The sequence below is a fragment of the Melitaea cinxia genome, chromosome 19 (assembly GCF_905220565.1).
Source record: "Melitaea cinxia chromosome 19, ilMelCinx1.1, whole genome shotgun sequence".
In the NCBI taxonomy this organism is placed as follows: Eukaryota; Metazoa; Arthropoda; class Insecta; order Lepidoptera; family Nymphalidae; genus Melitaea; species Melitaea cinxia.
The window spans coordinates 12,532,438-12,560,152 of NC_059412.1; the positions used below are offsets into that span (position 1 = coordinate 12,532,438).

At 37.0% G+C, this 27,715-nt stretch overlaps 7 protein-coding genes and 1 long non-coding RNA gene across 8 annotated transcripts; 6 read left to right on the top strand and 2 right to left on the bottom strand.

Annotated features, from left to right (window-relative positions):
- Positions 1-511: 511 nt before the first annotated feature.
- On the bottom strand, positions 512-2,920 carry LOC123662983. The gene is made up of 2 exons (XM_045597748.1): positions 2,555-2,920; positions 512-1,243 (listed from the first exon to the last, which is right to left on the bottom strand). Exons 1-2 carry the CDS (start codon positions 2,724-2,726, stop codon positions 567-569), a joined length of 849 nt encoding a protein of 282 aa, XP_045453704.1. The 5' UTR covers positions 2,727-2,920; the 3' UTR covers positions 512-566.
- A 4,457-nt stretch (positions 2,921-7,377) lies between these two features.
- On the bottom strand, positions 7,378-8,461 carry LOC123662767. The gene is made up of 2 exons (XM_045597567.1): positions 8,449-8,461; positions 7,378-8,286 (listed from the first exon to the last, which is right to left on the bottom strand). The coding sequence occupies exons 1-2, from the start codon at positions 8,459-8,461 to the stop codon at positions 7,547-7,549; spliced, it is 753 nt and encodes a 250-aa protein (XP_045453523.1). The 3' UTR covers positions 7,378-7,546.
- A 73-nt stretch (positions 8,462-8,534) lies between these two features.
- LOC123662985 lies at positions 8,535-9,508 on the top strand. The gene is made up of 2 exons (XM_045597750.1): positions 8,535-8,789; positions 8,910-9,508. The coding sequence occupies exons 1-2, from the start codon at positions 8,624-8,626 to the stop codon at positions 9,461-9,463; spliced, it is 720 nt and encodes a 239-aa protein (XP_045453706.1). The 5' UTR covers positions 8,535-8,623; the 3' UTR covers positions 9,464-9,508.
- A 2,941-nt stretch (positions 9,509-12,449) lies between these two features.
- LOC123663002 lies at positions 12,450-14,822 on the top strand. The gene is made up of 2 exons (XR_006744591.1): positions 12,450-13,866; positions 14,086-14,822. It is a non-coding gene; the product is annotated as an uncharacterized LOC123663002 (long non-coding RNA).
- Positions 14,823-16,276: 1,454 nt separating this feature from the next.
- LOC123662993 lies at positions 16,277-17,426 on the top strand. The gene is made up of 2 exons (XM_045597757.1): positions 16,277-16,701; positions 16,873-17,426. The coding sequence occupies exons 1-2, from the start codon at positions 16,427-16,429 to the stop codon at positions 17,183-17,185; spliced, it is 588 nt and encodes a 195-aa protein (XP_045453713.1). The 5' UTR covers positions 16,277-16,426; the 3' UTR covers positions 17,186-17,426.
- Positions 17,427-18,331: 905 nt separating this feature from the next.
- LOC123662976 (protein ALP1-like) lies at positions 18,332-20,987 on the top strand. The gene is made up of 3 exons (XM_045597740.1): positions 18,332-18,635; positions 19,770-20,643; positions 20,937-20,987. The coding sequence occupies exons 1-3, from the start codon at positions 18,337-18,339 to the stop codon at positions 20,940-20,942; spliced, it is 1,179 nt and encodes a 392-aa protein (XP_045453696.1). The 5' UTR covers positions 18,332-18,336; the 3' UTR covers positions 20,943-20,987.
- A 2,478-nt stretch (positions 20,988-23,465) lies between these two features.
- LOC123662987 lies at positions 23,466-24,352 on the top strand. Its single transcript, XM_045597752.1, has 2 exons — positions 23,466-23,647; positions 23,768-24,352. Exons 1-2 carry the CDS (start codon positions 23,482-23,484, stop codon positions 24,316-24,318), a joined length of 717 nt encoding a protein of 238 aa, XP_045453708.1. The 5' UTR covers positions 23,466-23,481; the 3' UTR covers positions 24,319-24,352.
- A 717-nt stretch (positions 24,353-25,069) lies between these two features.
- On the top strand, positions 25,070-27,713 carry LOC123662984 (protein ALP1-like). Its single transcript, XM_045597749.1, has 2 exons — positions 25,070-25,921; positions 26,314-27,713. The coding sequence occupies exon 2, from the start codon at positions 26,363-26,365 to the stop codon at positions 27,200-27,202; it is 840 nt and encodes a 279-aa protein (XP_045453705.1). The 5' UTR covers positions 25,070-25,921; positions 26,314-26,362; the 3' UTR covers positions 27,203-27,713.
- Positions 27,714-27,715: the final 2 nt, after the last annotated feature.

Here is a 27,715-nt window from a genome sequence, read left to right on the forward strand (position 1 = left end):
AAAAATGTATGAGAAGAGATTCTTTAATTACATGAGAATGTCAACGAATACTTTTAACCTGTTACTGGATACAATAAAACCAAAAATTACTGGAACTGGTAACAACTATCGGAAATGCATTCCAGCAGAAGAAAAATTAGTAATAACAATAAGGTAAGCTTTTTCTTTTTTAAATACAGAATGTTTAAAAAATACGTGATATATTTTAAAGGATGTTTCGGAATGGAGTATTGTGTACAGGAAAAATAAAAATAATGTGATAGGGCCTTTTTTTTACTTAAACTGCTAAACGGATTTTTTTGTAAATTTGAATTATACAAGACTTGATTCTGAATCACCCTAAACCACCACTGTTGCGTTTTTCACAACAACCTGTATAATTCATTGACCAAGGTTTTGCCACTTTAAAAAATTTATGAACTATTGTTCAGTAGTATTCTACTTTACGACTTTGAAAAGGAGAGGAAAAGGGCTTGCTTATAACATGTTTTTAAATATTAAAAAACTGAAGTAGATAATCAAATTATTTGTATTTTCATAACTTAAAAAATGGCAATTGTGAACAATTAATCATTCAAATTGGGAAATAGGTCTATCATTTCTGAATTTTGAGAAATATCAGAATAATGAGTATGAGTATCGCTGTAATTTGAATCATCTGATATCCTGTTGGTAGTAGAATAACCTGAATAACTCGGTCGATGCGGGTCATATTCTTGGTCGTTAAGAGTATTGAAATTACTTGAATAGTTTATGCGCGCTGTTGTAGGTGTACAGTTCGGTTGGTATTTTTCTATAATTTCCATGATTTCCATTTTCGCTTTGGTCTTCATTGCAGCAGGGATTGTTTGAAATCTTTCGAGGAGGGATAAAAGAAACAGTCTGTCACAATTTGAATCATTCTGTGTAGTCGCTATGGTCTTATGCAGAACTGAAATTAGAGGGTCTGTATCGGATTCTTCGTTTGGTATTTTTTTCTTCCTTTTTGTTCTAAGCGACTTTGATGCAGACTGTTGAGTCTCAAGATCAGAAGATCTTGCACTTTCATTTTCTTGACTTGCCTCTTCGAGACTATTTTCTGTTGCGTTTGTGTCCAGCACTGATTTCAAAAACAGTAATTGGTTGAAATAGGTGTATTGTGATTTACGTTTTGCAGCAGAACCACTTTTGACATCTTTAAGACGGCGCAGCTCTCTTGTGAAACAGTCTCTAAGGTTTTTCCATCTTTTTTGGAGAGTAATGCCTGTAAATCAATAAATAAATGTAGTACATATTACAAAACTAATATTATGTTTATTAATGTGAATTTTATTTTCAGGTATTTGGCTACTGGGTGTTCTTTATCTCATATAAGTCATGAATACCGTATAGGGCTTCCTACAGTATCGGAAATAGTATTTGATGTTTGTGAAGCAATATGGGAGATATTAAAACCAATTGTGATGCCACAATTGACCAGAGATAAGTGGATTCAAACGGCTGAAGGTTTTCAAAAATACGCCCAATTTCCTAATTGCATCGGAGCCATCGACGGCAAGCACATTAGAGTTATCAAACCACAACATTCGGGATCTCTTTATTACAATTACAAGAATTATTTTTCAATCGTGTTACTTGCAATATGTGATGTAAATTATAAATTTCTTTACGTAGATATTGGAGCATACGGCAAATGCAGTGATTCGTCAATTTACAAAGACTCTGTATTTTATCATAGGCTTTTAAATAATGATCTCGATATTCCGAGCAATAACCCCATCAAAGAAAATGACCAATCAATGCCGTTCGTTTTAGTGGGTGATGAGGCGTTTTCACTATCGGAACATATGATGCGACCGTATGCTGGGAGAAACTTGAATAATGTAAAGACTAATTTTAATTATCGACTATCCCGTGCCCGCCGCTATATTGAATGTACATTTGGAATATTAGCCAATAAATGGCAGATTCTTCACCGACCCCTAAACGTCAAGAAAGAATTTGCAGTTGTGATTATAAAAGCTCTATGTGTGCTTCATAATTTTGTGCGAGAAAGAGACGGATATGATTTCAAGGACACGTTAACTGTACCAGAGGCTTTATTAGAAATACCTGCATGTTTACCTAATAGAGCAAATAGAACATCAACCGAATATCGAGATATATTCGCAAACTACTTCAGTACCGATGGTCGCTTGCCCTGGCACAATTTGTAAATATATGGGTGCTCGCCGCGAGCCGCTATTGCGCGCCGTAAACAAAATGGCGTCGAACGCACATGCGGTATGAGTAATCTTTTTAAAAAGTTATTCCAATCATTACGAAAACCTGGGAAATTTTAGCAAATAATTGTCAAAACTCATGTGCAAAGCGAAAAATAGTAGAAATAAAATAGTTATACTTTTGACAATTACCTATTTGCTAAAATTTCTTAGATTTTGAATGAACGGAACAACTTTAAAAAAAAATCACTCATGTCACATATACGTGTCGAATGCTACTACAGCACCTGCTGCGTTTATTGTAGTTCATCGCATTATTAATTTACTTAGGCATAATAAAATAAAATACTAACCAAGTTCTGCCTTTTCTTTATCTTCCATGGATTCACCGCCAAATATATCGACCACTTCAAGCCACAACTGCCGCTTAACATCTTTATTGGAGTAATCATTTGATGCTAAATCCCATAAACCTCTTCTATTTTCAACTTCAATTATGAACCTTTCCGTGTCGAAATTGGCCATTGTAAAATAATCACTCTGTAGCTAGCTACACGTCTGGTCGCCGCGGCCGATGCGGTAGCACTGATGAATTTTAATACAGAAGTGATGTTCTCGACGGCCACGATTGGTCGCTGGTCGCGTGGCATCAAATTGGACGCCGCGGCCAACGGTGGCCGCTGGTCGCTGGCCGCTAAGTGCGTAGGGGCTATAGCGATTGCCATATAAAGTCCAGAATTCACTGGCCGCCGCGGCCAGGTCGCGGCGACCATGGTCGCCAGTGCGTAGGAGGCCTTACATTAACCACTTTTATGTTAACATTTTTAATTAAAAACATTATGTTATTTTCAAAGCTATTTTCTTTAGTTCGGTATTAATCCTTATCCAAATGAATATGTTAGTTAGCTTAGTCATCTAATGCAGATTAAAATTGGTCTGTACACTAAATCAATCAGATGAATAGTTTTTGAGATATCGTTGTTAGAAGTAATTAGTAGCGAAACATTTTCATCATGAATAAATAAATGTATTTTAGTGTGCTCAATATTCCAGCGGTATGCGACATTGTTAAGTTCCATTGCTATATTTTCTCCTGTGTGTGAGAAAGGCTTCATTGCCAGAACTCCGTGTTCTAGTTTAAATTCAGATGATATCCAATGAGCTGTGAAGCTCAGAAAGCTAGCATTATTGTGTAAGCAATTCCATATGTCAGATGTCACTGAAATAGCGAAGGCACTTGAAATGTTAAGTTTGATTTTCTCGTAAATTCTGTCATATATATCAGGAACGATTTTTTGGGTAATATAAGTCCGGCTTGGCAGTTTATAGCGGGGTAAAGCTTGTTCTAAGAGTCTGGTAAATCCGATTCTTTCCACTATGGACAATGGCTCGTTGTCGAGTGCAATCATTTCGGCAATTAAATAATGGTACTTTCTCGCTTTAGGATCATTTATATCCCAGAGCAATTTCCTTTCGTAAGATTCTGTCATAGTCAATTGCTTTTTTGCTACTGAAGACGAACTTGTCCCCGCAATGGCTAAAGAAACTGTAGTAGGCTTGACAGTGGCCTTGTCTTGGCCTTGTCTTTGTCTTTTTATTCAATGCACGAAATTCATCTGGATGTTTTGATTTTAAATGATTTTTCATAGCAGAAGTACCTAGAAAAAAATATTAACCCTTAGCCAGGCCTGGCGCCTATTTTTCTTTTATATAGGAATTATGATAGATTAAAGGGTAATAAAAAAACTAATTTCTTGATTTTTTTTTATTCTTGCAAATTCCTTTAAAAAACCCATGTGGTTTGTATATGTCCACTGCCTATGTAAATAATCATTATGTGGTTTTCATCTGGCCACTGCCTGACAAGGTATGTTCATAACAAATAAAGGTGAAAACTCACTATTGTAATTTTGTTAATTATTTATTTTTTATTAAAAATTTGTATTCAAATTCAAATAAGACATTTTTACCAATAATTATAAATAAAAAGTAATTCACAAAATTATTGAAAACTTGAAATTGTTGAACAATTTAGAAACATAAATCAAAATATTTCTATTTAGAAATTTAAAAAAATATCAGAGCATTTTCATCTTTATGGTTCCTACATTTCACCATAACGATGAAAATTTGCAAAACATGGTGCAGGGCATAGCGGTACTTGACACAAATTGCACATTATTTTAGATCTTTGGGGCTTTTCTCTAGTGCTGCAGTAGCGGCAGCGTCTTCTTGTACCTTCACAAGGCATATGAATACCTACTCTGTTCAGTCTCAACTCGTCCGATACTCCAAAGCCACCTTTTTTATTTTTGTATATTGGGGGTGCTCTAACTCGAGTTGTGAAATTGTCAATCAGGCTCCTTGATAAGCTCAGTCTGAAATCTCGGTGGCTGCTGCTCGTCTTTTTGTGAGTTAAGCTGTAAACAATGTATGCATTAATGCATGCAGCTTCCAGCATAAACCAGAAGAGACGTATCCAATTTTTCTTTGTAGACTTCCTACCGATGGAATATGAAGATCAGTAGTGGTCAAACCTGTCCACGCCGCCCATATACCTGGTGTACTGTTCTATTGCTAGTGGACAGGTCATCGATGCTTTTTCACCATCCTTCTGTGTTCGCTGTATGGTCACTACTGCTTTTGGATCATAAGCGGTTGTACATACATACACATCTTTAGTGTCTTTCCATTTTATCACGGAAACCGGATCAGAATGCTGAAACATGAATTCACCCACTTTTAATTTGTTTTCCTTTTTATCTCCCTTATTAGGTAAAAGGCGAGGTGGCAAGCCTTTCCTATTTAGCCTTACAGTGCCGACAGAAAATATGTTTTTGAAATACAGCATCTCCAATACAGGTAAACTGGTAAAAAAATTGTCAAAAACTATTAACGTATTAGGACCAACTTCTCTACATAATTTCATGACGACTTTATATCCAAGACCACCGTCACCATCTTCAGCAGTTTCACTTTTGCCGCAATATACATCAAACTGGCACAAATACCCAGACTCCGAGTCGCACCGAGCCCATACTTTGTACCCTCTCTTAATGGGCTTTTGAGGCATATATTGCTTCATAACGCTTTTTCCTTTAAATTTAACCATACTCTCGTCTATTGCCTGTGTATGAGATCCAATGCAGTTATTTTGAAAGCTGTTGTTCAAGATATTCATTACAGGTCGAATTTTTGCTAGTTTATCATATCCTGGTTGAGTACGGGGTATTTCAGTGGACTTGTCATTTATATGTAAATTCTCTGTCAGTTTTTTAAACCGTTTGCAAGTCATTACCGCACTGATTATTGGGTTGTGATAGAAGGGGTCTGAAGACCAATAAAGTTCTAATTCTGATAGAGGATGCAAGCCCATCATTATAACTAAACCCAAATACGCTCTTATTTCTGTGGCATCTGTTGGAGACCAGTGAAGAGAGTGCATAAATGAGGCATATGAATTAGTATTTTCTGCTATTATAGTAAAAATTTCATTATCAAACATATTTAGGAAGTAGTCTATAGGAAGACTTCTATTATTATAAAGTTTGGTCGATTTCAACTTCCGTGAAAAATCATGAGCAGGAAATCTTGTTGTATTATTAGACCAGTTTCTGTCTTTGTTTATTAGTTCTTGCAATAAGGCACTTTGGTCTGCTGTTGAAGACGAGGACTGGTGAACAGTCTCTGAACGTGAGAGCCGAGGAGCTTCTGTTGAAGGCGAGGGCTGGTAGGCTGATGTTGAAGGTGAGGGCTGGTGGACTGCTGCTGAAGGTAATGGGTGCTGAGCTGCTGCTGGAGGTGAGGCCTGGTGAACTGTCTCTGAAGGTGAGGGTTTGTGAGCTGCTGCTGGACATGAGGACTGTTGAGCCGCTGCTGGAGATGAGACTTGTTGAGCTGCTGGTGGTGGTGAATGCTGAGCAACTGTTGCTGAAGACAAGGGCTGATGAGCTGCTGCAAAAGATTTAGGTTGCTGGGATACTTCTGGAGACACGAGCTGACAGGCGACTGCTGAAGGCAACGCTTCCACTAATACAGCTGGAGATGAGGATTCGCAAGTAAGTCTTAGCTTCTTAGCTGGTGGTGCAGCTGGCGGAAAGGGCTTAGGCGAAGGTGAGTCATCTTTTTGTAGGATTTCCAAAAGATCAGAGTTAGTTATATTTTCTATGCTATCCAATGCTTGATTGATATCATAAGGCGGGTATAACGGAAAAGAACCCGACAACTCTTCGTCTTCAGACCCTTCATCTTCTGATGACGCGTAAATTTCTGCCAAAGCTTGTTCTATGTCTTTTTCGCGAAGATTTTTCTTCTGAAAAGATAAACAGTAAGTACTAAGAATATTTTCCATACAATAAAAATTGTTTATTTCTTTGAATATTAGTAAACCTTATTTTGTATAAAACCTTATTATGTGTAACACCTTTATTTTGTATGGTGGATACTTGCGAGACAGTGGCTTCATACAAACCACATTGCACAAGATGAGAGATTTTTAGATGGGCAGAGGTCATATACAGACCACAAACTTTCGAAGTGAATATTTCGTATTAAAACAAATTTCTTGCATAACTGAAACATACTACACATAATTCAATCTATGTTCTATTATAAAAATGACACAAATATTACTTAAGGATTACGCAGACCGGGACGGCATGGCAAGGGATTTTGCCGTGAGTCAGCGCACACTGGCCGCTTAGATACCGCGGCATTCCAGCACTTTGTCACGGCATGCCACGGCGTGCCGCGGCACGACAAAGCACGCCTCAGCGACTCCTGCTGCCTGATACACTTTTAGTCTTCAGTTGCGTTTGATCGAGTGTTGGTGTGCCTCAGTTTTAAAATGGTAGATTGGGATTTGGTGTTGATATCGATTATTGCAGATGAAGAAGAAGGTGCACAGGCTAATAATAGGGATAGAAGAAGATTTTGGGTTGATAATTTATGGAAAGAAAGGGAATCAAAGGGTGAATTCAATAATTTATTTAATGATTTAAAATACGACGTGCAAAAATTTTATGACTATCATAGAATGGATTATGAGAAATTTCAAGCACTGTTGAATATATGTCGACCATATATCGAAAAACAGAGGACCAATTTTCGCAACCCCATTGAAGCCGATCAGAGATTATCCTTGTGTTTGAGGTGGGTAGTTAAATGATTGTATAAGTTTTATTTTTTCTTCTTTTATTAAATTTAAAAAAAAAAACAATATTTTTTGCCAAGTACAATCATGTATTGTAGACACATAATAACGATTTTCAAGTTTTTGCACTGATAAACCTTCTCACTGATAATCCCTGGATCTTTATTTGTTTTTACTTAATTTAGAGTACCTACTAGTTTAGATTAGTTTCGTATTCAGAAACTGCAGTTTTGTAGCCAGACCCTGAAGCAGCTTCATAGCCAGGGCCAGAGGCGGTACCATAAACAGACCGTGAAACAGCTTCATAACCAGAGCCTGAGGCAGTTCCATAGCCAGACCCCAAAGCAGCTTCATAACCAGAGCCTGAGGCGGTTCCATAGCCAGACCCCGAAGCAGCTTCATAACCAGAGCCTGAGGTGGTTTCATAGCTAGAGACATCTTCAGATGTTGGAGCTGGAGTTCCCTCTATGTATTTTAATTCGGCGTCAGTTACCACATTAAATATTTGTCTCTTTATTTGGACCTGCACTCTTTCTGGTAGTTTTTTTACTGTGGCAGCCATTGTTTGAAAGAACGAATCAATGGGGTCCACCTCCTTTTTCGATTCAATGTATTTATTTAGTATTTCAGCAGTTGTTGTAGGTTCTGGTCTTATTAAGGAATGGCGTGAATCATTGGTCATTCGCGAAACTGAACGTTCATCATTATCATTGACAGCGGATTCTGCGAAAGAAGTCTGCGTATCCTCTGAAGAGGAGTCCAGATTCGAGGTTTGTTTTCTGTGCTGAATGAATTTTTTCAAAAACTCCAGCTCTTTTTCAAACTTGATAGGGCGTCGCTTTGTGTACGGGTCACCACTCTTTGTTTTTCTGTTATTCAGAGCTTTCCTAAAATTATTACGTATATTACCCCATATTTTCTGGCATTCTTCACCTAAAACAAAACATAAGCAGGTAAAATGGTATAGAAACAGAATAAGTAGGTAATGGGAAAAGGCCTTAGATAGTGACTAGGTTAGGGCACCAGCTGTGTTTATGGGATTATATTGAGCTAATCTTTTTCTAAGTAGAAATTACCACTGGCATTACGGCTGACGGAAAAATATCATGAGGAATTCATAATTATATATAAATACGTAAACTGTATTATTTAATTGACTTTGTTTAACTGTGCCCTGTCTTTCACTCTGCCTCACTTACCCCTAATTATATTATCTTTCAGATTTTTGATCACGGGAAGTAGCTTCAAGTCTCTAGGTTACAGCTATCGCATGGGGTTTAGTACAGTGCGCTCTATCGTACATGAAACCTGCCGAGTCATTTGGAATGCCCTAAGACCTAGTGTTATGCCAAAACCAACAAGGGAAAAATGGACGCGAATCGCGATGGAATTTGATGAAAAATGGAATTTCCCGAACTGCATCGGTGCAATAGATGGTAAACATTTCAGGATAAAAGCACCTCGCAATAGTGGAAGTCTCTACATAAACTATAAAAAGTTTTTCAGTATCGTACTACTAGCGGTTGTGGATGCAAATTATAAATTTGTGATTGCAGATGTAGGATCATATGGACGAAATAGTGATGGAGGTATAATGCAAAACTCAATATTTGGAAAAAAATTGACTTCTAATGCCCTCGATATTCCCCCAAAAAAACGTTTACCGAGGACAGATCTTGAGTTGCCGTATGTTTTTGTAGCAGACGAGGCTTTTCCGTTAACCACAAACATTATGAGACCATTTAGTGGCGATCGATTGACAGATGAAGCAATGAAAATATACAATTATCGTTTGAGTAGAGCCAGGCGTATCGTCGAAAATGCATTTGGTATACTTCAAGAACGTTTCGAATTATGTCAAAAAGGAATTCAGGTTCAACCAAAATATGTTGATAATATCATTTTAGCATGTACTTGCTTACACAATTTCATCATAGGTGGTACAAGCACAGAAAGCCAAAATATAGCAAGTGTAAGCATTAATTTAGAAAACGATAATAATATGAACAATGCATTAGATGGTATGACAGTACGGGAGATGTTTAAAGATTACTTTAGGTCTGATGAGGGCTCTATTCCATGGCAAAACGATATTGTAAATAGACATTAATACTGTGTTAAATCTGAAAATATAATTATAGTGCAAAAATATTTACTTACCTGTTTTATTCATTTCTATTCCAATTCTTTTCCACGCATTGTTCTTCATTTGAGTGTTCATATAATGTTTTGATGACATATTATATAAATAATCATAGTCTTGAACTAAAGTTATTAATTTTTCCTCCATGTTGGAATAAAAAACGTAAAAAACTGGTCTCCGAAAAAATCACGTAGCACAGTCGTCAAAGACGCGGGCGCGAATGGATGGTCAATATTGGTGTGCATTCCCCGCTTCTCTACTCCCGCCGCCGCACCCCGCAGTATATCACTACGAGCGCCGGAGTCCGTGGCATGCCGTTGCCTACCGCAGTATGCCACGGCATCCCGCCACGGGAGCCTGTGGCGCGTGTTGCGATAAAATCCCTTTCAATGCCACGGCATCATTTTAAAGCATAGCAATTTATGTCGTATTTCTGTACCAGTACGGTTGAATGTCCATTAGTAAAAATTAAAATCTCTTGCCTTGCCGTCCCGGTCTGCGTAGGCCTTTACCGGATTTATTTTTGGCATTATCACAATTTTCCATTCGCTAATTCACAAAAATCCACCGTTTTTGCAAGAACTCGACTTTGACAGCTCAAATGTCAAAAAAATTGCTTCGATACACGCACTTTTTTTTCCGTTCGGAAATCAACTATGCCATAGACAACATGTAAATGACATTTTGTGGTCTCTACTAGGCATCAGCCCTTCAAAAAAAATATATTTTTAATGTGGTCGCTATATGATCACTGCCTCTCTAAGGGTTAAAATACTTAATTAGGTATAAATAAACAAGGTAAAATAAGTAGTTATATCATAAAAAGACTACTATAAATAAATTTTAAATCATATCTTTACTTTAAATAATATGTGCCTAACAACTAGCTAGGTAGATAATCAATAAATTACAATTAAAATAACCACAACTTCATAGCTACCACAGTCATTAGGGCCGAAACACATAACGCAAACTGCTTATTTTTGCGGCGCCGCAACGCCAAAATCGGCAGTTGCGTTGCCGCGTTGCGGCGTCGCGAAACAGGGCATTATGGTAGGGCAACCATTTTCTCGTGATTTTTGAGTGTGGATAGACGTCTCTCTGCGATGGATCGTAATAAACTTATTGCTTATTTGTTATTAAGAAGACATTATTCTATCTTAAAAATACGGCAAAGAAGATACTGGATACATCCATTAAGTAAGGGTATGAATCCAAATGGCGAGTTCTTTTCTAAAAAATACGAAGCATTAAAGATAGACGAAAAAAAATTTGTTGCCTACTTTAGAATGAGTATATCATCATTTGAAGAGCTATTAAGCGAGTTATCAAAATATATACAGAAGAAAAAAAATAAAGGAAGAAAACCAGTTACTGCTTTGGAAATGCTGGGCTTAACTTTAAGGTAAAACAAATAGGTTTCTTATTTTTTTTTTATTGATGTTTATGGCACTCGGAATCAAATGTTTAGTTTTATTTGTACCCCTGGCTTTATACACCTGTGGTACTAGCGGGGTGTCGATAAAAATTTTGCATCACTAGTGTTCATGGTTTGGGGGTACCTAGTGGTACAAAGCCAGGTTCAAATGAAACAAGACAGAATCAAATTAAGCTTTTTGCATTATACAATTTTCTTACTTTAAGAATACTTTAATAGGCCTTAAAAAATGTAATGATCAATTTAAGAAAAATCAAACTCCTCATCTTGTGAAACATAGGAAGTAGCTGACGTTTCGTCCAGTAAAAATGGTGAATTTATTGGACGTTGTTGGTTTGATGATGAGGTAGTCCTCTGTTCAGTAATCGAACTTCCAGGAGTAGAAGTGTGGTAGCCACTCTGAACCGTATTATCGTATCTCATAGTTGAATATCCTTGATTGTAACCCTGATGCTGATATTCTTGATTATAGCCGTGATGTGTATTTTGATGAATTGAAGGTTGAAGAATGTCGGTTAATATTTGAAGCACCCGACTTTGAAATATCAATGTTTGATTCTCATTTAACGATTGTAGAGATGGTAAAATCCCCTTGAAAAAATGCAAATGTCTATTCTCCGGTGTTTTTAATATTGCCAATAAATCTTCTTCAATATCATCCTTATCATCTGCCTTTCGTTTTCGTGGTTGACTTTTATAACGAGGCAATGCCGTTATTTCATTCTCAATATCTCCTTCCGCTACGCATAAACTGGAATCAGTTGCATTTTGTGAAACCTTTTTCAAAAACTGTAATTGTTTATTCAAGTGATATTCTTTAATTTTTGCAGCTCCAGCTCCTGATCGATTGGCATCTTTTAGTTTTTTTTGATATTTAGAAAAATTATCTTTTATGGCCTTCCACTTCTTGACTAAATCATTACCTGCAACAAAAAACTTCACAAGTGAAAAATAGTAATAAAGACTAAAATTCCCTAGATTCCATTTATACTACATATAAAATTTGATATAACTTTCATAAGTACTTTCGGTCCATCCAATTTCATATAAATGGCTGGCCGCCGAAAAAGAATAATTTTCTGCTTTTTCTTGACTTAGGCAAGTTAAAAACTGATTGACTTTGCCTAGAACAACCATAATGTAAAATATTTATTGAGTACTTCTTTGAAAAACTACCTGTCTATCTTTGAAAATCTATTCCTTTAGCAACACTATTACCTGCGCGGTTTGAGTTTGATTATACCTACATTTGTATTATTTTATTATTTGCCTACTAATTATTATTTCATTTTAGATTTCTAGCAACCGGCAGTGACTTTAAAACCATGCATACGAATTACTTCCGAGGAGCAAGTACAATAGCAAAAATTGTAAGGACAGTTTGTCGCGCCATATGGAAACATCTATCAAGTCAAAATATACCTCCTATAACAAAACAGGTTCTAGAAGATGTCGCTATTGAGTATGACAAGAAAGCAAATTTTCCTAACTGCATAGGAGCTCTTGATGGTAAACATGTCCGTATTACATGTCCTGCGCACAGTGGATCACTGTTTTACAATTATAAGGGCTATAATTCAATAGTTTTATTAGCTCTTGTAGATTCTAGATATAGATTCATTTTTGTCGATATAGGAGCGTATGGCAAGGAAAGTGACTCCACCGTTTTCCAGAACTCTAAACTTTATGATTTGATTATGACACGCAAATTACCTATTCCTGTACCAAAGCCTTTACCAGGTTCTCAAAATGAAACTCCATTTGTTTTTGTAGGAGATGAAGCATTCTCAATTTCGAATAACGTCATGCGCCCTTACTCAGGAAAACATTTGTCGGTACAACAAAGAGTTTACAATTATCGACTGAGTCGTGCCCGAAGATATGTCGAGTGCGCTTTTGGCATCCTAGCCAATAAATGGCGCATATTTCATCGATCTATGAATGTGCAATACGAATTTGCGACAGACATTATCAAGGCATGTTGTGTAATGCACAACTTTGTTTTGAATCGAGATGGAGTACAAGCGACCGATGACATTATCTTTGATGATTCTGATCTGCAAATGTTGCATTTGCCCACAGCAAATGAAAATAATTTAAGCCCACATCTAATACGGAATGATTTTTGTAATTACTTTTCCAGTGATGTTGGCGCCCTAAGTTGGCAATTAAACAAAATATGAATGTTCGTATACCTACTCAGTTCAAAATACAAATAATACCTTAATACATTTGATTCAAACTATTTAACATGTTGTGAACTGCGAATAAACAATTTAAATGGCAATTTGGTTTTATTTATAGTATTTGTTTACCTTTTTGAATAAGAGCGCGAGAAAAAAATATAATTTTAACTTAGAGAAAATCTTTTGCATAGGGCATTAAAATAAATGGTGTATTTCATATGATTAAAAAAAAAAGATACATGCTACTTACATTAAACTACAATTTAAACCGCGGATCAGATTTTTACGTTTTTACTACAGTAAAAATTGTAGTTTTATTGTGAATAGTGATCGCGTAAACCTAAGACCAATGATATTAAATAAAACAAGTAGCAGATATGTTATAAGCGCGCGCGCTGTGAAGATTCAAATACGTCCCAATTGGGACGTCTTGTAATTAGTCTGCATTGAGCTCTATCACAAGCGTACCGCATTGTAGGTCTCTGTGTACTTACCAAAAATAAATAAAAAATGCCATCGTTTGTGTTTCGGAAGTGTACCAATTATGACTCTAAAGTAAACAAAATACAAGGGATCTCTTACCACATGTGAATATGCAAAGAAACTTAGAATATTTTAGTATATTTCAATTATTTTTGCAAATTATCTAGTAACTAACGCAAGACGCCATGTTCAGGTGAAGAAAGAGAAAGCGATCTAGTTTTGACGCTAGAGCGATAAGGATGCGTGCGCTGCGACATAGATTAGTTAGTGCAGAATGAAATATTGATGTTAGCTTAAATGCCTACAGTTAAAGTTCAGTTGTTCTTTATGTTTACTTCGTTTTTATAATAACTATCTATTGTATGTAATGGACTAATGTAATCAACATAAAAATAATTTCACTTTGTTCTTTTCTTTACTATTAAAGTATACATTATACTGCTAATTTAGGATTATTATTGTTTTTTCTTTTAATGAATTAGGTTTCCGACTGATCCGGTCAGACTACAAGTTTGGATAGCAATTGTTCGTGACAAAGAAGCGAATCAGGCTGGATACCATCAAAAATCAGCAGAATTTGTAGCAATCACTTCAAAACTACTAACAAATATGTTTCGAAAAAAGGACGAACACTACTCAAAAAAATGATGTTCCATTTATAGAGGTAATACATCATTCTATAAAGTAGTAAGTATGTAGCAGCTGTGGCCTGCATTTTCATTCACGTTTAATTTGTTTGTTCAGCATAGGTACAATCTACTTCAATAATATGTCATTTTTCGAAAGAATTTTCTCTCACCTCCTAACCAGAGTTTCCCTCGATTTCCCTGGGATCATCATCAGATCTTGACTTGGTGACAATGGGACCACCTCGGAAGTATAAACTTTCGACCAAAAAAATAATATCAAAATCGGTTCATAAACAACGAAGATGTCCGCGAACAAACATAACAAAAGCATATATACGGTCGAACTGAGTAACCTCTTCCTTTTTTGAAGTCGGTTAAAAATGTGTATTTTATTTCTTTTCTTTCATTATTAATTATTTCACTGTTAAAATTTTCAATAAATGTGATTTACTTTTGTAAGATGTTTTATTTCTTATCTATGTACTTTTGAATAGTTTTGAATCAAGTGTCCACTCTACGACTATAAATGTTACTCTATGCACAAGAAACGTTTGAAGTGCAACCATTAAAATTATAGCTATCTCTTTCAATTGCGTTTTATTTCATATCTTTTGGTTTGCTTATCAGTAAAACTTGCAAATGTGTGCAGTTTTGGATTGCTGGGAGGTAATGATTTAAACACAGGAACAGATTTAAAACGTAAATTACTATGAACGTAACTTATCTTTAGTTCAAAATATCATTGCCTAAGACTATATGTTACTACTTACCCAGTTTTGATTTTTCGGTTGAGTTTTTTTCCTTGTAATCAACATAGAGCTAGTTCAGACATGGCGGATTCCGCGCGGATGCAAATCGCGCGGTTCTAAACGCAAGTGTTCAGACAGGCGCGGATGTACATGCGGAGTGCCGTTATTCGCATAGGGTGACAGTCCAATCATGGAAGTCGAAGAAGCAATATGTGTGTACTTGTTGCTCCGTAAAAAAGAAAGAAAGAAGAAACGGCAGTATTGGGTGCATCCAATATTACGCGATCGGTTTACTCATGGTCAGTTTCAGACTTTACATCCAAAATTAAGAAGTTTTGAACCAAAATTCTTCAATTATTTGAGAATGTCGATAAATTCATTTGATGAATTATTAGAAATGATGAGTAAACAAATTGAATCTAATGATACCCATATGAGGTCAAGCGTGTCCCCAGAAGAAAAACTCGTGATCACATTAAGGTAAGATATTTATTTTATACGTCAGAATATATATTTTGTACTATAGAAGACTGTGAATCGTCAGTGCTATTGCATGATAAAGGCGATGGAGACTCTCCTGGTACTATTGTAGAATATCCAGTGAAATATCCTTGTGGGTTTGAATATTGTTGGTTTTGCCAAAATACTGCATTAGGCGTGTTTTGCTGGCTCGTGATTTGAATAGGCGATGGTAATTTCTGCCCTTTCTGTATTACCTGGAGCAATTCAATTTTAGTAGCCAATCGTTTATTTTCTGGAACTTTCTTTAACTCTTTATACAATGACATGCAAAAAAGTTTATCATCATCATCTTGCTTTGACATACTTTCTTGTATTTGTCTTTGTATTTTATCTCTTGATTCAATACTATTTTCTAATATGTTAGCCAATCGCTCTTCTGAAGTAATTTTAGTTTTCTTCCTTTTATTGGGTACCGGTTGTATTTCACGTGCATTTACAAAATTATCTAGCTTTTGGTCAATGTTCCGAATTTCTTCATTTTTGGCTTCATCTATGTTTGTGATAGTTTCTTTGTTTTCTATCGTCTTCTGAAGAAAAGAAAGCCGGTCGAAATACATGTATTTTGAACCTTTACATGCACCAGAACCAGAAGGAATTGATTTGCCTTTCTTGAATTCCTTATTATAAGCATCACGGATGTTCTTCCATTTTTTTTGTAATGATACACCTGGAACAGAAATCACTATCTTTAACAAATATAAATACAGTAGCGGTTAGGTAATTCAAGACACTCATTATGCTTTAACTAGCGGACCCGGCAGACTTTCAAAACGATACAGATTAATATTTTATTTTTCAGATATCTGGGTACTGGTTGTTCCTTTGGAGAACTACATTACAACTTTCGTCTTGGCAAATCTACAATCACAGGAATTGTCCGTGAAGTATGTGAAACTCTGTGGGAAAAAGTCACAAAAAACGTCATGCCTGAACCCAGCGAAGATATATGGAAGAAAATAGCTAAAGATTTTGAAAAATATGCAAATTTTCCCAATTGCATAGGCGCCATAGATGGCAAGCATATAAGGATTACAAAACCCAAAGATTCGGGTTCTTTGTATTATAATTACAAAACTTTTTTTTCCATAGTACTGTTGGCACTTTGTGATAGTAACTATTGTTTTACTTTCATAGATATCGGATCTTACGGAAAAAGTAGTGATTCTGCAATTTTTAAAAATTCAGCATTTTATAAAAGGTTAATAGAAAAGTCATTACACATACCAAAACCTAAACCAATATCTGAAACAGATCCTAAACCATTGCCATACGTCATAGTTGGCGATGAAGCGTTTGGTTTATCCGAAAATTTAATGCGACCCTATGCAGGTAAAGGGCTATCATATGAAAAAAAAATATTTAATTACAGGTTATCAAGAGCTCGACGTTTTATTGAATGCACTTTCGGAATTCTGGCAAACAAGTGGCGCATTTTTCATAGGCCTATAAACGTGAATATAGACTTTGCCGAAGACATAATAAAGGCCTGTTGCGTGCTACACAATTTTGTTAGAACTAGAGATGGTATACAGTATGAAGATACTTTACATACTGCGCCAATGAGTAATCTTATTACATTACATGCAGGAAGGGGTACACCATCATCATTAAACATTAGAGACAAATATGCTAATTACTTTGTGAATGAGGGTCGTGTAGAATGGCAAGACACGAAAATATGAAATTAAAATTGTTACAGTTCGCGCCAAATAACTAAACTCAAGATGGCGCGTCGCGTTGGTGGGTTGTACATATTACAGTTAATAGCTATACGTTACTGTGGTAACGTGATAGTTTTCCCGCGCTCGTTACGTACCGCCAAACAACGTTATACACATTTCAGTTATTTGGGGTGGACTGTCTATTACAAAACATGTAAACTACCCTGGTAAAATGTATAATTAAATGTCTACTGACCAAAAAGAACCTTCTTTTCCAAAGAATCCTCATTTTCTCCAAAAATCTCCACCAGCTCCTGCCAAGCTCCGTTTTTAATCGTTTTGTTAGAATATTCTGCACATTGGATGTTCCACAAAGCAGGTCTTTTTTCCACCTCATCGATGAATAGCTCGGTGTCGAAGCGATCCATTGTCACCGTCCGATACGCGCGGCTTCCGCGGAGCAACTGAACGCCCTCTAGGTACGTCAAGTAAATAAAACCGAGCGGCGACCGCGCGAATTCATTTTCTAGCGGTTGAGCCGCGCGGATTGTCAATCCGTGCGGACAGGTATGAACGATTTGTAAGGCGCTAATGTAATTAGGATCCGCGCGGTTCAACCGCGCGATTTGCATCCGCGCGGAATCCGCCATGTCTGAACTAGCTCATAAACGATCTCACAAATGCTTTTCCATGCTTCTTGTTTTATAAATTTGTCTTTATAGGTTTCGTCACTAGTATCCCACAAACAACGGTGTTCTTGAACCGAAGATATAAACAGATCGACGTCAACGTCAGACATTTTAATTTTAAAACTGCTTCTCGGTTGACACGTGTTGTTTGCAAGAGTGTTAGAAACAAACTGCATCCTTGTCAACAAGTATGACGTCATAACGCTGGAATTCACGTCGTGCGTTGCGGCGCCGCACCGCTATAGCGCACTGCCGATTTCAGCGGCGCGGCGCCGCAACGCGCTTATGTGTTTCGGCCCTTAGAGCGTGTCCACACGGCGCGTTGCGTTGCGTTGCGTCGTCGCAACGCAAATATTTTGACGCATAGCCGGCCACACGGGCGCTGCAGCGTTACTATGACGCAGTCAACGTTCCGTCGGCGCAGCGGCGACGCACAGTTGCGGCAAGTATTTTGAAAAAAATTCGCAGTCAGTATAGCAAATCATGGATCGGAAAAGACGTCTAGCATTGCTCCTATTACTACGTCACCGCCGAAATCGACGCAAGATCACAAGACGGTACTGGATCAGTCCTTTCATTTCATTAAGAAATCGTGATGGACAGTTTTTTTTTTTAGAATATCGGGAGTTGCTATTAGACGAAAAGAAGTTTTATAATTTTTTTAGAATGAGTGTATCCAGCTTCGAATGTTTATTGAAGTCCTTAGAACCACACATACGAAAAAACTATACTAATATGAGGAATCCAGTGGAACCAGTAGAAATGCTGGGAATCACTTTAAGGTAACTATATAAATATATTTAAGTAATAAAAATATAACAGTTTTTTTGGTTTGTTTAATTAGTAATCAACTCACAAATAATCAGCAATTGTCATAATTTTAAATTTAGACATTATTTAAGAGAGTAATCAACTCACAAATAATCAGCAATTGTCATAATTTTAAATTTAGACATTATTTAAGAGAGATATCATCCAGTAATTACAAATTAGAAAAATCGTATTCAGTTTCTTCACTTGCTTGAGATGTTTCTGGAGATGTAATTGAATTATTAAAATCAGAAATGTATGTACTTTGAAAATTTGCTGTTTGATACCCATATGGTGGTTGGTGAGACGTTGATGGGCCACTCACATATGATGATGTTTGTCCATACCGCATTTCATCTATAATTTGTATAACTTTACTTTGGAAACGGAGAGTTTCTCGGTCGGAAAATTCTTGAATAGATGGCAATATAGCTCTGAAAAAGGACATATGGCGATTTTCCGGCTCCTTGAGAAGTTTTAGTCCTTCTCTTTCAAACTCATCCATTTGCATTGCCCTTTTGCGCGCGACTGGAACATAGCGCGGAGTGTTGTCTGTGGTAATGTCATCATTTGTAGACGTAGATTCATTGTTGATTTCTCTAGGCGAGTCTAAGCTAGATTCGGTGGCATTTTGTTCCACTTTTCTCAAAAAAAGGAGTTGATTGTATAAATGATACTTCTTCAGTTTCGTAGCGCCCGAGCCCGATTTTGATGCTTCTTTTAATTTTTTTGAATATCTGAAGTAATTATCTTTTACACTTCTCCATTTTTTTATTAAATCATTACCTGCAAAACCAATAGTAAACGTGATTTAATAATTTATACATAGTGAATTTCTCGATAAAATTTAATGACATATTCAGATATCGTTAACAAACACTATGTGACCGACTCTGGAATCGTGAAAATATAACAGCTGTTACATACAAAAAGCAATACCTACTGAATCAAAATGTATGCAACAGCTGCTATTTTTTTCGCGATTCCAGAATTAATTGGTTACATAGAGAAAGTTATTTGCTATCGATGTCTGAATATGTCAGTATTTTTTTTCGGGTATCTATCTATCTCATAAATGCATATTATAATAATTATTTTCTTTTCAGATACCTAGGAAGTGGAAATTCAATAACTGATTTACATTTCAAATTCAAACGGGGAAAATCTACTATTGCATATATAATACAAAGAGTTTGTCGTGCTATATGGACCAATCTTCTTCGAGACAACATCCCTGAACTGACAACTGAAAGTTTCCAAACAATAGCGAGGGGTTTTGATGTAAAGGCAAATTTTCCTCAATGTGTTGGTGCCATCGACGGCAAACATATCCGCGTGTGTAATCCTGCAAATAGTGGCTCACTTTTTTTTAATTATAAAGCCTTTTTTTCGATTGTGTTGCTAGCTATTGTGGATTCAAATTACAAATTCGTATTTGTCGACATCGGTGCATACGGAAAAGAATGCGATTCAACCATATTACAAAATTCTAAACTGTACGAGCTAATGATTAACAACAACTTACCACTACCTCAACCCCAGCCACTCTCTGGTAGCAATATACCAACCCCGTATGTATTTGTGGGTGACGAAGCTTTTGGACTGAGCAAACATATTATGCGTCCATATGGCGGTCAAAATCTCGACTTACAACAAAAGGTTTTCAATTACCGTCTAAGCAGAGCCAGAAGATATGTCGAATGCGCTTTTGGGATTATGGCTAACAAATGGCGCATTTTTCACAGACCGATAGACGTGTCCTATGACTTCGCTACTGACATTATAAAAGCATGTTGTGTATTACACAATTTTGTCGCTGATCGAGATGGTTTTAGACAAAGAGATAAATTTGCTATAAGTGTTGATGAATTTCTCCCAATACAACCCGTACATGAAGAACAGACAGCACCGAATGTCATAAGACAGCAATATGCGACCTATTTTATGACTAGAGGAACTCTGCCTTGGCAGCTAAATAAGGTATAATTGTATTATGAGGGTTTTCAAGATTTTCTTGCACCGCCAATTCCGCGATCAGTAAAAAAATAATATTTTATACCTACTCAGCGTAGTCTAGGTTAGTTTTGAGCTAAGTAATAAAATAGTACTCACGCTAATCTAAATTCCCTAAGTTTTAAAATTTTAGAGTGTCGAGATATTAATTTTGTACTGATCGCGGAATTGGCGGTGCAAGAAAATCTTGAAAGCCCTCTTAAATAAAAAAAACATAAATATCTGTACTGTGAACTCACCAACTTTATTTTTTTGTTCAGCTGTGAAATTCTCGTAATCAGGAAATAAAACTTTTGATATGTCTTCCCAGGCTTTTGTTTTTAAATTTTTATTTTTAAAATCTACGTTTGACTTGTCCCATATAATTTCCCTTTCCTGTATCAATGTAATCAAGTAATCTATGTCAATTTCTTCAATGGTATTCATTTTACCCTGCAAATAAAACTAATTACCCTGCAAATAAAACTAAATACAAAAACGTAAACGTAAAACGAAATGAGCTTCCGTGTATCCTCTCTGTCAACGCACAAGCGCTCCGACGTCGCACGAGTACACCCCCTCCCGCTTCGTCTCGGGGGCTGCTGTCCGTCATGTGTGCGTTGGGACGACGCAGCGCGCCGTGTGAACACCTTGGTTATTTGTATGTAAAACAACGCAGTGGTAGCGCTGCGTCGACGCAACGCTGACGCAACGCGCCGTGTGGACTGGCTCTTAAAGGCCGGCGCCCACTGACGGCGTGGCACGGCATGGCACGGCAGGTTGTGCAGAGGCAACCCGCGGCGTGCTGTAACATCCCGCGGCGTGCTGCGGCATCCCGTGGCGTTCCGTGGCATGCCGTGGCATCCTTCTGAAAGCCCAGTCACTCTGGCATCCATCAGTTTTGCTCCGCGCGTGTTCGATTTTGGTTGTGTCGTTATGGTTGACTGGGATTTAGTTTTAATAGCACTTCTAGCTGAAGATGAAGAGAGACAAATAAGAAGTGCTAATTTGACGAAAAGACAATTCTGGGTGCATAATTTATGGAGAACAAGATCTACAAATGGTGAATTCAGCAACTTGTTTAATGATTTGAGATACGACATGCGAAAATTCTATGATTATTACAGAATGGACTATGAAAAATTTGAAAAGTTAAGTCATTTGCTAAAATCGCATATAAAGAAAAACAAAACTAATTTTCGATCGCCTATACCTGTTACCGAGAGATTGTCTGTATGTTTAAGGTAAGTATATATTACATTACAATGATTCATATACCAACGCGTAATACATACAGCTTCCCAGCTAACTTGTTCTAGCTATTATATATTACAATCTAAGTTATGGTATGTGGATAGCTGTTTGTCATTAAGGTAATTGTATAAGGGTATTCTGTGTTCGCGCTCATGGAAGCAAGACATGCGCTCATGAGCGGCAGGTGACACCACGGAGCATTTACTAATATTAAATTAAAAGTCTTGATATATTTAGTAATTATTTATTTTTATAATCAGCTATCTACCACAACTGCTACATGGTGGCACTTGACCATCAATCCAGTTGTGTACCTACAGTACATTATGACAAAAATGAAAGTATTATAAAATTTTATGAATTTTCATAGTCCGCCAATTCACTATTGGAGTTATTGTCATGTATATCATTATTATTATGACGTCTGGATATAGCAGTAGGTATGTATTCTATATGTGTAGCACCATAGTTTGGTTCGGTGTTATATTGTTGTTCGGCCTTACTAAATGAACAAAAATTGTGTAAAGGATTTGATCTTTCGATTATTGTATTATGGGTTCTGGCAACAGAAGTTGGTACGTATTGCTGAGATGAATGTAATTCATTTGAAATATCGAATCCTGAACTTGATGTTGAAGGACGACTTGGCTGCACAACTGAAGTTAACTCCACATTTTCCAAATGCTTTATTTCTGCATCAGTAACAATATGTAAAACATCGCGTTTTATTTCAGCTTGTAATTTTGGTGACAAAGTCTTCGCTGTTGCCGCCATTGCCTGAAAAAATATCTCCATAGGATGTTGTTCCTTTTTTTGGTTTTCAATGTATTTTTTTAATATTTCTGCTGTTGTTTCCGTATGCTGTGCTTCCGATGACATGTATGATCGCTGACGATCATGTCTAACTGGTCTAGAATCTGATGCCTGTGATAAAAACGACATTGGAGATATAGGTGATTGTGCTCCAGGAAAAGGAACAGTTGATGCTGTTTCGGGAGGTTGTGTATTTTCAATATGCTGCGTATCTTCGGAAAGCTGTGTATCTTCGGAAGAAGAGTCTAAATTTGAGAGCTGAGGTCTATCTTGAAAAAACTTTTGCAGAAATTCAAGTTCCTTTTCAAATTTAATTGGTCGTCTCTTTTTGGCAGCGTCACCGCTTTTGTACACCCTGTTTTTTAAGGCTTTTCTATAATTGTTACGAAGGCAGCTCCACGCCTTCTGGCATTCTTCATCTGTAACAAGAATGAAGTATTTCAAATAACACACGCTTTTAAGTCGTTTACTAAAGCCGGGTCCAGACATGTATCATTTGCACGATCCGATCACCGTATTCGTATCCTCGATGCGTATCATGATCGCATATGTATGTATGTAATGATCATGATCATGATCGCATATGTGGACGGGTAATGACGCGTTTACCCGTCCACATATGCGATCATGATACGCGGATACGGTGATCGGATCGTGCAAATAATACATGTCTAGACCCGGCTTAATGATTTTTTTTTGTTTTGTTACAGGTATTTAATTACAGGAGCTTTCGCAGAGTCTTTAGCTTTTAGCTATCGTATGGGATTCACTACCGTGCGTAATATAGTCCACGAAACCTGTAAAGCAATATTTACTGTATTAAGGTCGACTGCATTGCCGAAACCCACGAGCCAACAATGGCAGTCAATTGCAACCGACTTTGATAAATTTTGGAATTTTCCTAACTGCATTGGGGCAATAGATGGTAAGCATTTCAAGATTAGAGCTCCTAATAACAGTGGAAGTATGTATATCAACTACAAGAAGTTTTTTAGCATCGTTTTATTAGCTGTCGTGGATGCAAAATACAAATTTGTGATTGTAGATGTCGGAGCATATGGTCGAAATAGCGATGGCGGTATACTCCAAAGCTCTAAATTTGGTTCGAAACTACGTAATGGGTTTTTATGCATACCACCGGAAAAGGCTTTACCACATTCAACTCAAAAATTACCCCACGTATTTGTCGCCGATGAAGCCTTTCCACTAACAGAAAATATTATGAGACCATACCCCTCACATCTTTTAAATGATGAAAAAAAAAGGATATTCAATTATCGCTTAAGTAGAGCACGGCGTATTGTAGAAAATGCTTTTGGGATGTTACAAGAAAGATTTGAATTATTTCAAAAAGGTATAAAAGTTCAACCAAAGTACATTAACAACATCATACTAGCAAGCACGTGTTTGCATAACTTTATCATTGATGGTCATTCTATGGAGGCGCTTAGCTCTAATACTAATAATGCAATCGATAGAACCAATGATACAGTGTTCAACAATCTCGAAGGGATGGTTGTAAGAGATTGTTTCACGGAATATTTTTCTAATGTTGGTAACGTGTACTGGCAAAATAAAATTGTTAATAGATGTTAGCTTCTATTTTTGACAATAAATAAGTAAAAAATAACTTACGGGTTTTATTCATTTCTTCTGCAATTTTCAGCCATGCGTTCCTTTTCATATGTTGATCCATGTAGAAACGGGAGGACACATTGTAGATACACTCATGCGAACGAACCAGATTAATAAGCTTTTCTTCATCCATTTTTCCGTATTTTACGTGAAAGTAATATTATTATATCGCGTACGCACGTGCTAATCACTTTTCATGCGCAGTCAGTGTTGTGAGAGACAGACATAAAATGGCGCGCGCCAGTGTGTTTTCTCCCTCCCTTGCCCCCGCGCACAGACCGGACTGCGCCCCACCGAAATGCTGCACAAGTTTCAACCTTATTTCAACTATCTAGCAATCATAATTCCTCGACCCCAAAGTGACCCACACGTCTCGCGGGATGCAATGGCGCGCCGCGTCATCCCGTGGAATGAAAAAGCAAGACACGTCATGCCGCCGCATTCTGTGGCGTGTCGTGTCATGCCGCAGCATCCTGCGGCACGTTGCGGCATCGTGGTACCAAAATAAAGTAACATAAATTCTAAACTCATTGAAATAAGGTTCAAAATAACTTAATTAGTGTTAAAATCCTTTGCTATGACGCACCGTGCCGTGCCGGCAATGGGCGCCGGCCTTAAAGCAATGCCTATCGAAAAATACCTAAAAAAATGGTAGTCTGCAAACTTGCAAGATATTATTTTACTCGATAAAAAAATTATTGCAATTAGATTATTGGCGTGACCATAAAAAGCGTAAGCGTTCCTGCACACGATGCCGTCACCGCGCCGTCGCCGCGCCGACGCCGCGCAATTACACTGTAGATACGAGTCGCGCGAAGCCCGCCACCGCGTCGCCGCCGCGCCGCCACCGCGCGCGTTCCCCTAACTCCTTGTTTGTTTGATTCATTCCATTACCGGCCGCGTACGAACGTGCACGCCGCGAGATCGCACGTGACGCAAACATGTCTTATATAATGAAAAAAAAGAAATTTGTGCTTGCCTACTATATGTATAGAAAATGGCAAAAAGAACGTCGAGTTAGAAAGTTGTGGGTTCATCCTATGCTGTCGGCACGGGAGCAATTTGGTGAATTTCATACACTTTACGAAGATCTCCGAAAAGACGAGGCCAAATTTTGTGATTATTTTCGAATGAATTACAAGACATTTGATAAATTATTAGATTTATTTAAGAATAAACTGCAACACACAAATACAAATATGCGAGCAAGTATATCTGCTAAGGAGAGATTGGTTGTTACATTGAGGTAAATAAAATAAATATAATATATATTTAATTATTCTGATGTAATGTAGAAAAATCAAAATCAATCAAGCTTGAAGTAGATGGACTTGGAATGCTTTGTAATGAATCGTTTTCAATGCTATAATTCGAAGCCTGTGATTGAACTCTCGTACTGGGTCCAGCATTAGTATTGTAACCGTAGTGTGCCGGGGTGTCCATTGCGCCTGCTGTGCGTGAATGATGTGGAGCGCTATAACTATTTTTATATTGGATATTTCTTATAATATTCAATACTTGGTACTGGAATTCAACAATATCTTCGTCTTTGAAGCGTTCCACGGTAGGAGCTATACCTTTAAAAAAAGACATCATTCTACTATCGTCATCTTTTTCTAACGTTTCCATAAACTTAATCATTTTCTTATCTACAGGATTTAATTCTTCGTTTTTCTTTCTTTTGTTGACATTAGTAACTTCAGATTTGTTTTCTTCCGGCATGTTTGATCCAGATTGGGTTGGCTGTGGGGTAATTTTTTTCAAAAATTGTAAATTATCATAATATTGATATTTATGTACTGGTTTTGCACCTGATCCAGATTTCGATTCACGTATCTTTTTGTCGCATTTCATCCACGCATCCCTTATATTCTTCCATTTCTGAGATATTAGTTTACCTGAAATAATTAATATTAATAATCCATTTTATTATTGTAATGTTTTTTTCGATTGCAGGTATTTAGCAACCGGAACTTCATTAGCCGATCTTGAATATCGTTTTAGAATGGGAAAATCAACTTTAAGCGTAATCATACGAGAAGTGTGTTCTCTAATATGGTCTGAACTTTACCCAAAATATATGAAAATGCCATGTATAAACGATTGGCTAGAAATAGCAAATAAATTTGAAGTGTCTGCTAATTTCCCTCATTGTGTCGGTGCTGTAGATGGAAAGCACATCAGAGTAATAAAACCAAATAAAAGTGGATCGATGTTTTTGAACTACAAACATTACTTCTCGATTCTATTAATGGCAGTCGCCGATAGTGACTACAACTTTATTTATATCAGTGTCGGTGCTTATGGAAAGGATTGTGATTCAGGTGTTTTTAAAGACACAGCTTTCTGGCACAACATGATTAACAATACTTTGAACTTGCCAGGACCTACTTCCTTACCTAATACCAACATTGCCTTGCCATATGTATTCGTAGGTGATGAAGCATTTGCATTACATCAGAATTTACTGCGCCCATATAATAGTCAAATGCTTGATGCAGAAAAATCCGTTTTTAATTATCGGTTAACAAGAGCGAGACGATATGTAGAATGCACCTTTGGGATACTGGCCAATAAGTGGCGAATTTTTCATCGACCTTTAAATGTGTCATTGGATTTGGCTGTTGATGTTGTGAAAGCTTGTTGTTTACTGCAAAATTTTATACACAAAGAGGAGGGCGTAAAAGGGGTCCAAGAATCTCTAAGCGGGTGTGAATTAGAGGAGTTTTTGCCATTTGATTCAACAGAAATGGTTCCTACAACAGCTAATGAAATACGTGACAAATATAAGGAGTATTTTAATTCTGAATATGGCAGTGTACCATGGCAAAATAATTATTGTTAATATGTATGCGAAACATGTTTCTATCTAGCGGGAATACTCAAGCTACTACTAGTAGTGATGGGACTCGAGTGACTTTTTTTCACTCAAGTCACTCGCCAGTGAAAACCGATTTACTCGAGTGTCACTCGAGTAAAGATGAGACTCGAGTATTTTTTTTTTCGAGTGAATCATTCGAGTCACACGTAATCCGAGTCATCAAAAATATAACTCGAGTGGGAGTAAAAACAAAACTACTCGAGTAACTCGAGTGAAACACGGCTCGAGTCCCATCACTAACTACTAGTAGCAAGTGATTGCTTGTTTAATGTAGGTACCTACCACACGAAATTGCTTACGAGATATACTATCCACACACTATATAATACACTGTTGCATTACGATTTAAATAAAAAACATACTGATCGTGTCTTGTCCCAAACTTCCTTTAAGTCAGCTACTTATATATTTTTTCGTTTGGCCTCACTAGATAGAAATACATTAACAAGAATAAATAAAATTTTGTAAAAAGATACT